At 35.0% G+C, this 12654-nt stretch overlaps 3 protein-coding genes across 3 annotated transcripts; 2 read left to right on the top strand and 1 right to left on the bottom strand.

Moving 5' to 3' along the window:
- The first annotated feature begins 696 nt into the window (after window positions 1-696).
- Window positions 697-2159, top strand: LOC125849046 (pentatricopeptide repeat-containing protein At4g36680, mitochondrial). Its single transcript, XM_049529039.1, has one exon. It carries the CDS (start codon window positions 763-765, stop codon window positions 1972-1974), a length of 1212 nt encoding a protein of 403 aa, XP_049384996.1. The 5' UTR covers window positions 697-762; the 3' UTR covers window positions 1975-2159.
- Window positions 2160-2546: 387 nt separating this feature from the next.
- On the bottom strand, window positions 2547-5107 carry LOC125849047 (outer envelope pore protein 24, chloroplastic-like). Its single transcript, XM_049529041.1, has 3 exons — window positions 4759-5107; window positions 4132-4491; window positions 2547-2780 (listed from the first exon to the last, which is right to left on the bottom strand). The coding sequence occupies exons 1-3, from the start codon at window positions 4957-4959 to the stop codon at window positions 2700-2702; spliced, it is 642 nt and encodes a 213-aa protein (XP_049384998.1). The 5' UTR covers window positions 4960-5107; the 3' UTR covers window positions 2547-2699.
- A 5371-nt stretch (window positions 5108-10478) lies between these two features.
- On the top strand, window positions 10479-11174 carry LOC125848342 (uncharacterized). The gene has a single exon (XM_049528193.1). It carries the CDS (start codon window positions 10577-10579, stop codon window positions 10907-10909), a length of 333 nt encoding a protein of 110 aa, XP_049384150.1. The 5' UTR covers window positions 10479-10576; the 3' UTR covers window positions 10910-11174.
- The last annotated feature ends 1480 nt before the right edge of the window (window positions 11175-12654 follow it).

Here is a 12654-nt window from a genome sequence, read left to right as displayed (position 1 = left end):
GCAAAATCAAATGACTATGAAAACTAACTATTTTAAAAGACAAAATAAAATTGTGATTATTGTGGTCAATTACTCTTTAAGTTATAAACATTGAATTTCCATTGGGTGCTCGGAGGTGAAGGAATAAGAAGAGGATGGGATGGAAGTGGTGGAGGAGGCGAGAAAGAGGTGATTTTTTATATAAGAAAATCTTGGAAATTTTAAAAATGTGTAGTCGTTTCTCTTATTTCAACTAAACATTAACCGTTCTTCTTATTTAAAATATTGATACATTTTTGCTGGTTTTCTAACATTTGTTAGTTGTTTAGCATTTATTTTAAACTTTTTAAAATTTGTGTTGTCATGAGTAAGATCAAAAAGATGTCACAATATATTCAACATATAAAGTACATTCGGCTATAAACCAAAAGTAAAACATTATTAGAAATTAAATTTTTGTGAAAGTAACATATCCAATTTAAGAGTTTAGATTGACTTTTGTCTTTTGACTTATAAATTATCAAGTTTGATTTATTTTTATTATTTTTGTTTAAAACTAAATACTTTTTTCAATTTATCTAAACATTTTTAAAATGCTTTAAAATTATTATGACTTAAATACAATTAAAACGAGTCAATTAAAACAAAGATCGGCTAACAAAGAAAGACATGATTTTGGTAATTTTCCCAATAAACTTGTATTGACCACTTTAACTGTCAAAGTGAAAGCCTTCGAACGCCTCCTTAAACCCCTACTCCATTTCAATCTAAACCCTAGGAGAAATGTCTTCTTCCATCGCTTTGCGCCAGGCACGCCACCTCACAACCACCGCCGCTGCCGTTGCCGCCGCCTCTTCAACTTCCACCATCTCTATCTCCAAAGCAAAATCAAAGCTCAAAGCCGAGCACGACCCTGATAAAGCGTTAGAGATTTACTCCTCCGTTTCTGATCGTTACGTTTCCCCTCTGTCCTCCCGCTATGCACAAGAATTCACAGTCAAGCGCCTCGCTAAGTCACACCGTTTCTCCGACATCGAAAATTTCCTCGAATCTCACAAGAATAGCCCCAAAATTAACCAAGAGCCTTTTCTTTCATCCATAATCCGTTCATATGGAGTCGCCGGCATGTTTGATCACGCACTCAAAATTTATCATCAGATGGATGATTTAGGCACCCCCAGATCAGCTATTTCCTTCAATGTGCTTTTATCAGCTTGTGTGCGCTCAAAACTGTATGATCGTGTCCCTCAGCTGTTTGATGAAATTCCAGTGAAGTATGGATTTTTACCTGATAAAGTGTCGTACGGTATACTGATTAGGTCATATTGTGAAATGGGGTCGCCGGAAATGGCAATGGAGAGACTCAAGGAGATGGAGGAGAAAGGTGTGGAGATCACAACTGTTACTTTCACTACTATACTACATTCATTCTACAAGAAAGGGAAGAGTGATGAGGCGGAGAAGGTATGGAACGAGATGGTGAACAGAGGGTGTGGTCCAGATGTTGGTGCATACAATGTGAAGATTATGAACATTCAGGGTGGTGATCCGGAGGGGGTGAAAGCCTTAATTGAGGAAATGACCGATGCTGGATTAAAACCTGATACAATTAGCTACAATTACTTGATGACTTGTTATTGTAGGAATGAATTGATGGACGAGGCACAGAAGGTTTATGATGATCTGGAGAAAAACAGGTGCAATCCAAATGCTGCAACTTTTAAGACTTTAATCTTTTATTTGTGTAAGAAGGGAAGGTTTGAGACGGGTTATAAGGTGTTCAAGGAGAGTGTGAAAGTTCAAAAGATCCCAGATTTCAATACACTCAAGTATTTGGTGGAAGGGTTGGTGAAGAAATCAAAGTTGAAAGATGCAAAAGGGATGAGTAGGACTGTGAAGAAGAAGTTCCCTCCTAACTTGGTAAAAGATTGGACCAAGCTAGAGGAGGAGCTTGGTTTGGCTAAAGCTGAAGCCCCAGATAATAGAGTCCAATAAGACTAGTTTGACTTAATAGGTGGATGTTTTCGGACGATTTTGTTAGCTTGAAGTGTTTATACTCATTTCCATTACTTAGAGGACTTTTAGATCATTGAATTTCTCTTGTTTATCATAAAGATGTGAGTTCTAACTTGGGACCTCCCATTGTTTATGACCTTTATGAACTTAATATAGAGCTTTACTGAATGTCATGTTGATCCATTGCTTTGTTCTTCTCCCTCATGTTGAACATGTCGCCATATCACCGACATTGTAATTACAACATTAACTGGTGGTTTAGCATGAAACTATTTATCTTTAAATAGTTTAACCAGGCATGAAACATGTAATACACAAAGCCACCTTCACTTACCACCATTATCACTCCATTCATTTCAACTTGTTTGCCTTAGTTACTAGAATATTTTCAAATAAGTTCTACTCTTTGATTTAATTTGGTAATGCACAGCATCAATGTATTTCAGATTGATTTGGCCATGTTCGAACAGAAACTGAATTCCTGGCGAGTAAAAAGTAGCACCAACAAATAAGGAGAGCTTGATGTAGTTCCACTGCATAAAAGTATATCCTTTCCCCACCTAAGTTCATAAAACATGTAACAATATGCTCAAAAGAGAGGTGCTGTGTCATTTGTGAAGAGGCGTATTCAAATGTAAATGTGTGTCACAAAGCTGGCCATATGCTGCACCTGAAGTATAAATCTCGAGAGTCATATCATCAAGCTACAGTTCAACATGCAACCTACTATCAACACTTAATGTTGGAAACTTTGATTCTTCTGCCAAATTCACAGACGCAGAGATCTAGTAGACAAAAAGACAATACACACATTAGTTACGGAATTCCAAAGATATGAAAATTAATATGCAATTAACACAACTATAGTTAAAGCAGCAGTCTTAGTGTATGCAAATTCTACTTCATATATATACAATTACATAGTGAATAAAAAGATAAGCATATTACAAACACCACCAAGTCAAGTTAACCATATCAATACCATAAAAAGCTGATTTCAATCAAATGTAATGCGGGTATATTTATGAAATTACTTCTCGTGGCAGAACAAAGCATTAGGTGCAAATTGGTGGTATGATGCAAACTATGAGGTTTGTTTGCCTTCTAATTTCCCTACTTGATAATCAGTCAAACAAAGACAGGCTACATCCTTGACAAGAGATAGACGGCTTAAGTGAAAACAACCGTCAGGCGTCAAGGTTGGGAGTTGAGTCACCAAGGAAGCAAAGTTGGGATGCACCTCCGATGACTCTTGCAGAGAGGGTTGGTTAGGGTAAGAGGTGTAGGTTAACATATCCAAAAAAGAAGTTAATGGTCAATTAATTCCTTTACATTCATCCAAAGGAAAATCATGTGAGGGTTCCTGCAGAGCATTAACAAACTTGATGTGGCTGTGGACATAAGCGCAATATTCTTCAAATGTAGCTGGTGATGAGTGATATCATTAATCTTACATCAAATCTTATACTTACTAACACAGTCAAAACAAATGAACTATTTTATTTATGCTGCAGCATACGTAAGGAGTCTAAGCAACAGATTAGATGGGGTAAGACAAATAAATTACTCTGTCGAGTTGCAAAAGGAAACATAACTAAATTATTACCATCCGAAATATGTTGTAGTAATTTTAGAAAATAATTTTGTCGACACTGGATGGCCAAGGAATTGATGTACAGAAATATAGGAATATATTTTAGGCTATGCATTTTGAGGAAACTTTCAATAGGATGGTAATTCCCCCCAAAGCGCACATGGTTGATATAAAGAGACACTTTCTATTCTAGTCCAATTCTAGGCTAGTTCAATTTAAGTGTATATCTAGTTCCACATCAAATTGATATTTGAAACTAAATCTTTTAAAGATCAGGCCACAACTTCAAGATGGGGTTGCTAAGCTTGAAAGATTCTTAATTTTGTAACCAGAAAACCATTTTAGCTAGAAAATGAAATATAACTGGGAAAATTCAAGAAACTATTCATCTTCATTTGGTCTTAAGAATATCATGGTTGAGAATTCAACTTGAAAGGAACCTAAATAGACTAAATCTGATCAGTTCAAAATAAGAGAACAGAACCACATCCATTATCACTACACTGCACAGTGCACAAGTGAAAATTGAAACAGTATAATACCTTAAATCCTCCACTTGAACTTGGATTCTTACACCATTCCAGCCCCAAAACCTTGCTTGCACTTTGATATGAAGCCTTGACCACATTGTCCTCGTCCACCCGCTGTGACAAAGAAACATCCCACGAATTTTTGGCAAAATCATAGCTTGGCTCGAAGGTAGTCAAGCCTTTGTGCACATAACTATACCCTAACTTGCAGTTACCAGAATCAAACCCATAATTGGCTGATAACTTGTTAGATGAGTCAATCGCCAGTGTCCCATCCACTACCGTTCTGTTGTCTCCCCTCCAATGAGTATAGGTAAAGTTCAAAGGCTTCTCCATTACCCTCATCTTATTCATAAATTGGAAACGCACATCCTATTGAAAATAGAACAAATCTCATCTTCTATTAAGAAAATAGCACTTCTCACTTATCGAGATTCCAGACCAAGTATAATCTGACTAACATTTATATGTACGCTTTTTTTCCCCACAATTTTGATACAAGGAGAATCGCAACTTATCCTACTTTTCATTTTGTTTCCAAAGTATATCAATTTTAACTGAAAACTAGAAGGGAACTAGTGTAATGGACTTTAGATAAGCTAAAATTGATAAACAAATTGAAACTGAGAAATACCAAACCTGTTTGGGGACGTCAAAGTCGATAAGGAAAGAGCCAGGTTTTTCTAGGGAGAAAGAAAGACCTTCTAAGGAGGAGCCATTGACGAAGGTGGCCTCAGTCACGTTACCATTTAACTTAACGGCGCCGCCGTGAACAGTGACGGTGGTAACGGCCTCCCTTACGCCGCCTTCATAACGTCCTCTGATAGTAGTGCTTATCATCCTCCGACAACGAAAAGGGGAGACGAAAATAGCGAGGGTGAGAGCCGGGAGAGCGTTGATGCCCGAGGGTATTGAGTGGATTTCAAAGTGGAGGGAAAGGCCAAAAGCACTTGTCTGTAGGTGGATTTTGTGCCGTGATTTTTTACATTACTCCTGCTATTTGGAAGTGATTGTTTAAAGAGAAAAAACATAAAATCACCATTAAAATTGTTTTAAATTTTAAAAAAATTATCTTAATTTTGTGGGTATTTTATTATCCCACAAAAATATTATATACATTGTAAATATATTATTTTGATCCATTATCTCATCAATAAAACTGCCCGTGGTTTTCACCCATTTTGACCCCTTTTAATTTTATTGCCACATTTATGGTCTCTCCTTCCTCAAGAGATGAAGAACAAATACTGCCAAATAAGGATATTGCTCCATTGATTGAGATTACCCAGCTTGGGTACTTCAAGATTTTAGGCAAAGGTGATTAACCTGTTGTTGTGAAGGCTAAGCTGGTGTCGAAGAACGCAGAGAAGAAGATTAAAGAAAATGGTGGAGAAGTTGTTCTTACTGCTTAGATTTGAATTGTTAGTTACTTTTTATGTTAAAGTTACTGTTTCTGATTAATTAATGGAGATTTAAACTTGGTATTACTTGTTTGAAATTCTTTTGAGATGTTTCAATTTAATGAGTTATTCCTTGTTAAAGCATCTATTATAGATAGTATGTTGTGATTCTATTTGTGAATAATGATTTTTCCCAAGTTTGTGTTAATGATATTTGCTCAAGCTAGTGTTTACGTGCTCTCCCATTAACTAAGTTCAACACATTTGAGGCAATTGTAGCTCAATTTGGAGAAGATGATGAATATAAATGATGAGGTGTTTAGGGCTTTGTCTGTGTTTTTCTTTTTTAATTTTGCTGACTTTGCGTTTTTCTGTTTTTTTTGTTTGTTTCATTTTAGACTTGGGCTCTGTTTCCAGTTGAAATAAAGTGGACCTTTCGTCCTGTTTTAACTAAAATAAAATAAAAATGATGAGGTAAATAATTAATAAAGAAAATAATTGAAATGTGGCACTTTTCAATTGGTTTTTTACAGCAAAAAAGTACTTTTACGCGCATCATGTGCGTGGTCACAAACATAGTGAGAAAATGAGTCAAAATGGTCATTTTACAAAGATATTCAATACTTTTGTGGGGTAATAGGATGCCCGCAAAGTTAAGGTGTCTTTTTGAAAATTCGGAACAACTTCAATGGTGACTTTATGTTTTTTCTCTAGCGTAAACTAATGCATACTTTATCATATGGGTATTAAATTATTTAATCATAGTAAATTGAGTTGATTTGGCCTTAAACATGTTACTCAAGGTAAGCAGCTTTGGAATTCGTTTTCACACTCGCCTCGGGTGAGGCACTAGTAAAATGTCTTGAGGCTATGCGGGTACAATTTAGTTTTGAGAGGTTTATGTTGCAAATGCTCGATAATATATTCTAAATGCTCTTCATATTTAGTATTCAGGGTTTGCCCACTAATTATTATACAAATTGTATGTCAAATTTTTTAATCAACACTATTGATTCTCATAATTCTTTAATAAGTGAGTGTTCCTTGCTAATTTCTTTCATCTATAGAAATAAAAAAATTGGAAGTAACTCCGATAAGAAGTCATATTAATACTATTCATTTACTACTTATTTGAGAATACTGTGAAGATGAATATCATTTAACACTTAAAAAAAATACATAATTGAATTTTATATCTTCACTTATCATCGATTTTTGTGTATTTGTTCCATGTCTTAAAATTTATCCTATTTAATAATTTTGTTATTTGAAAGTATATCATTTTGTTCACAAAGGAATTATATTTTAATTATAATACTAATAATTTATTGATTATTTATTTTAGAGAGGTAAATTTCATAACATGATAGTAATACATTTTAAAGATTTGTGATTCTTTTACTCTTTGCAAGTTAAAATGTTAAAGTTGATTTGTCTCTCGTAATACCTTTGCATTATTTCTACTTGTAAAAAGATACTAGAAGTTTTGTTTTCTATGGTTCCTTAAATCATGCTTTAAATTTTTTTAAATGATTATTGTATTTGTTATATATTATTGTATATTATAAATTTATGTTGGTATGTCATTTTAATATTAATAAAAATATATTACATGTCATATTATATATCATGTTATGTCTATTGGTGGACATTATATTTGTGTCTCTTTACTCTCATCAATTGTGGAAGAAAGTGGTCATTAGTTTTTTGGTAACTTATGTAATCAACAACTCTTCATTTTACCCATTATTCTATCTTGAGGAAATACATAAAATCCCCCTCAAACTTGTCATCAAAACTTACTTTAGCACTATAACTTCACGTGCATTTAAATACCCCCTTAAACTACTTATAAGTGAATTAAATAACACCTTAATGGCTGACATGGCAAATTAAAAAAAAACTAGGCGCATAAATAGCAAAACAGAAAAAAAAGTGGTCCCACTCTGTCTTCATTCAATGACTCCCTGTTTCATCTCCTCTTTCTCTCAGACTGTTTTAACTCTCTCTCTATTCGCTCGACGAAAAAAATTCTTGATGACGATTACACACCGGCGAATTCAATATTGCTCAATCTTGAAGGACATCACCGTCACCCCTCTTGTTGCTCGCTCATCACTGCTCCATAAGAGATCAGGTGGTGCTCATCAAAAAATTCCACCACGTCGGTGACTTGGACAAAACGCCAGCCATACTCGTTTCCTTGGCTTTCTTCCATTTTTCCTATTTTCTTTTCTTTCTTTTTATGTGTTCTCGTTTTTTTTGAAAACCACGATAAAAGGTTTGAAAACCTTCAGATTTGTCAATCTTAAGCTTAATATAACAACAATGACTCCGACAATTGCTGTTGAAGTAGTCGTCGTCAATTGCCGTTGAAGCTCTAGCAACTTCAGCTTCAATGGTGATAATATATGTATAGCTTTATTTCTCTGTTTGACACACAATATTCGTCAAATTATTAGAAAATCATGTTGTGTGTGCTAGTGTTCTATCCTAGCGAACTTTTAATTTTAGTATTGTAATGAAGAAGATGGAACGATGAAAAAGATGAGTAACAGTGAAAATGAGAACGAAGCATATGGAAGAAGAAAAAAATGAAAACTAAAAGCAAAAAATGACATGGAAAAGGAAAAAAGAAAATAAAATTAATTTTTTTCACCATCTGACATGTTGTCACAACGTGTCACTGAGGTGGCGCTGATGTGGGCGCGTGTATATCACCTCCCAATCACGAAGTTGGTATTGTATGTATAAGGTGGTATTTAATTCACCTGAAAGTTCTTTAAGGAGGTACTTAAACATCCGTAAAGTTAGAGTGCTAAAGTGAGTTTTACGGACAAGTTTGAGGGGGATTTTATGTATTTCCTCTTCTATCTTTGTGTCTTGTAAGTTATGTAACATTTGTGTCATTCATTTGGCAAATTTACTACCCACTATCTTCCTATTCACTGTAAGGATCCTTTGTGTTGGGTAGAAGTAGAAACAACAAGAGATAAACAAGAAAAGATGGAGTGAAAAAAATGAATGGTATTTTATTGAGTTTATATTGAGGTTAGTGTAGTGAAAGAGAGAGTTGAAACATAGAAAATATTCTAAGTTTTCAACTATATTCACTATACAAAAGAGAGTATTTATATGTTGAAAAAGGTGTTCTTTTTGTGGAACTTTGGACTCTTCAATTAATCCGGAGTTGCTTGAGTCAGTGGCGGAGGCAGGAATTCTATCAAGGGGGTTCAAATAAAAAAAATGTTATTGCCTGGAATCGAACACGTGACCCAAAGCTCACATAGGAGAAATCCTGAACCCCATAAACCATTGAGCTACTCCTTTGACATATGTTTAGGGGGTTCAATTTTAAATATATACACGTACACAAAAAAATTAATCTTATATATATAGTGTAATTTATTTTCCAAGGGGGGTCGGATCATCCGCCACTAGCTTGAGTTGTACACATTGTTGGGCTGTTGTATCCTGGAGGGGACAAGCCAAGAGTGATATTGCTGGATTGGTGTATATTATGCCGCAGTGGGCTTGAATCTCCTTAAAGAGAGCGAGATATCCGTGCCTCAACCTAAAAATTTGTTCGTACATTTTTGTTCATTTTATTTCAACTGTAATTTATTGTATTTGTGGTATATTACACCAACAATTTAAAACTAAACATTCATCAAATTTACGTCACATCTTCCACGTTAAGAGTCTGTTTGAATTGACTTTTGGGTTATGACTAATTCTAACTCTTAACTTTTGACTAATTTTTAGTATGCGTTTGGACTTGCGATGTCATGGTAATATCATCTCATGAGTCATGATTTTTTCATGAGATGAAATCTCAAATTCTCCAAAAATCATGATTTGGGAATTTTAAATCATGATTTCAGAATTTCAAATCATGATTTGAGATTTTTCAAATATAAAATTGACCCACAAATTTATATTTTGTAAAAATGACCCACATTTAATTTATATACCTACTAGCTATTTATTTCATATGTAAATAAAATTTATAATTCATATCGGTACTTTTTAAATCGTGTATATCTCATATAGCGATTAATCTCGTCAATATAAAATTTATTTTTACTTCAAATGAATTCTTAACATACCATTTATATTCATCAAATCTATTACTATTTCATTCAAATTAATGTTTAATGGGAAAAAAAGATCATCATTATATTGAGTGGACAAGACTAACCACTATGACATTAATTGAACTTAACTACTAACAACTTGAACACAACTTATGTTCAATTTAATTTTATTCATTGAATTAAAGTTTGATTAATAAATATTGTATTTTTTAGAATAGTTTTGTGATAGTGCACTGTGCATTTTAAAAAAACTTATTTAGTAAGATTGTATAAAGAATTAGGACAATTTTAATAGTTTTACAACTTGATCTTAAACATTTAATAGGAGTGCTTCAATATGTTTTGCCGTATTGTTTGATTAAGTATCTATTATAGTATCCAGGACCTAGGTTGTATATTTATATATTAAGTTCAACATATTGTTAATATATGAAATATATTCACATGTAAAGTTATTCGGTTCGATTCAATTTTTTTTTTTTATAAATTAAAAAGACCATCCCAATTGTTCGGGACGTTATACACTTAAATAAAAGTCCACGATTTTATTTAAAAAATGATATAACTAAATTCAGTACGATTAGGTTCGATCGATATTTTATATTTTTTTGACACCTTATTTCATATTATGATATCAAATCATGATTTCATATTGCATGATCAAACGACTTCCTTACTATTTTAACTTAAAACAGATGCTTTTAAACACTTTTTTATTAACCCAAATACTCTATTAAAATAATTTTGACTTTAAAAACACCTAGAATAAATCGATCTTAAGCCTTGTTGCGTACAAAGTAAAACGCCCCCGCCCCGGCTTCGCCCCTTCATATATTACACAACGAAACACTTGGAGTAGAACGACAGCGTTTGGCACAGCACAGGTGATCCAATCACACAAATACACAAATACGCAGCCGTGGCCCAGTCTCTCACACACTTTCGTTCACCTGTCCAGCGATGCCGTCCGTGAAACCCTTAGCGACCGCCGGCGGCGCGCTACGAGCCCGTGTTTGTTCGGGCCTCCGCACCAGAGGAGGACACGGGCCAAATCCATTCACAACTGCGGGCCACCAGGATCGACCTAACGGATACTTATTCAACCGTGTTCCACCACCGCCTGGACAGTCCCGAAAATGGGAGGATTGGGAACTCCCTTGCTACATCACCAGCTTCTTCACCATCGTCATCCTCGGTGTGGGACTCAATGCCAAGCCCGATCTCACCCTTGAAACTTGGGCCCACCAAGAAGCCCTAAAACGCCTCGAACTTGAATCCGCTGATGCGGAATAATTTTATGTGGATCTGCTCGGGTATGGTTTTGAATTCCGCCCTTTTTTGGATTGTCAAATTAGGGCTTCGATAAATGGGGATAGTTTTCCTTGTTTATAGTTTGTGTTTTTAGAAAGTTGGGAAATAAATGTTATGACTTTTAATCGTAGACTTGATGTTTGAGCTTACTGTTTTGTTCAGTTTTAATGAAACGTTGGATGCTGTAAGCGCAGCAATATGATAATTGTGAAATGACAATGGTTGACAATATTATTCTTTTTATTTTCACTCACGGATGTGTATTGTTTGCTTGTAATTGTGTTTAATAGTGTGTTATAATTGGATCAGGTTATGTGATTAACAGCTTAGTTTGTGTGCCATTTGAGAAGATTCAAGTATGATGGTTGTGTTTGACTAGTTAAATATGGTCGATTGAGTTCAATTAGTCAACTATTCCTCAATCCCAAGCTGGTCGGGTGTCTGCTTGCCTGCTGCATTTATAGCAAAAAGAAAACTTGCAGACTGAACTAGTCTAGAGAACTACTTTGAGAGGGATGAATCATGCATGTTTAAGGTTCCATTCTCTAGATATAGAGGGGGCGAGGCGGGGTGAGGCATGCTTGTTTAAGGTTTCTCTAGTGACAGAGTTGGGGGTGGGGTGGGGAGGGAAGGGAAAGCACCTAAGAAGTTATCTTACCTGTTGGAGTAATGCCATTTATTTTCAAGTGTTCTGATTGCTAGTTGTGGACTTGCGATAATATTTCCTAAGAAGTTATCTTGCCTTTATAGGTTGATCTCGCCTTCTGTAGTAACTCCCCTCCATTATTCATAAGTGTTCTACTCACATATTACTTGAGAATTGAGATAACATGTTTCGGAGAAATAATTCTGCCTTCCTATGTTTCGGGTCAGCATGCTTTAACTTTGAGGTTCTTGTGTCCTACGCTAGAATATTTGTGTGAGCTTAAGGTTGCTTGGTCTGTTGGATGTGTGAGTGAGGTGCAGGTGCAAGTGGTTGGTTTCACTGTGAGTCTTTTGCAACTTGCACATCCATCAGTTTCCATGCAAGGAGAAGGCCTTGGCACACAGAATTATTAAGGAGTTGGATGACTCGAACATAAAGTTAGTGAGATTTTTTCTTTTTGAGGAGGTAAGTATTTTATTCATAAGAGCAACTATGAGTTGGTAATGGCATATTTGTACAAGTCTAGCAGCATTCCCTTCTATTCCCGTAGGGAATATATGAATTCCGATAGAGGGTCAGCACTCAGCAGCATTCACAAGCTCCACTTTACACCAAAAACAAAGCAAAAGAATTTTAGTTAAACTTGAGGTTCTAAGTGGGTTGGCTATGTCTTTAGAAGTCTTCCGTTTCTTTTTGGTCCATATAGTCCACCAGATGTCAGCTGGTATCGAATTCCCCATCTCCTCTCTTTTGAACATCTTCGCTGTACTTGTGGTGACCTTGACATCACCCATTTGATATTTAGCAATTTATAAAGAGTTGCACAATTTGTTTGTGTGTTTTGTGAGATTTTATTGCTTTTATATTTTTAGTAAGGTGAGATTTTATTACTTTTAAATGTTCTGTCAGGGGCTAAGAGCTGTGTTAGTTATGGATTTCAATTGGTGTGAGAACAATCATATGATGTCTATGATGTTGAAATTGGTTGAGCTTGTTCTTTTAACTGAAATAGTTGCTGATGATTGGTTCAGTGGACTCAATTGTTGGATAAAAAAGCCAAGTCTCTTGCAAAGTATAGTCT

The sequence above is a fragment of the Solanum stenotomum genome, chromosome 12 (genome assembly GCF_019186545.1).
Source record: "Solanum stenotomum isolate F172 chromosome 12, ASM1918654v1, whole genome shotgun sequence".
NCBI lineage: Eukaryota > Viridiplantae > Streptophyta > Magnoliopsida > Solanales > Solanaceae > Solanum > Solanum stenotomum.
Note: the sequence above shows the minus strand (reverse complement) of the source record. Positions and strands in the feature narration are given on the sequence as shown.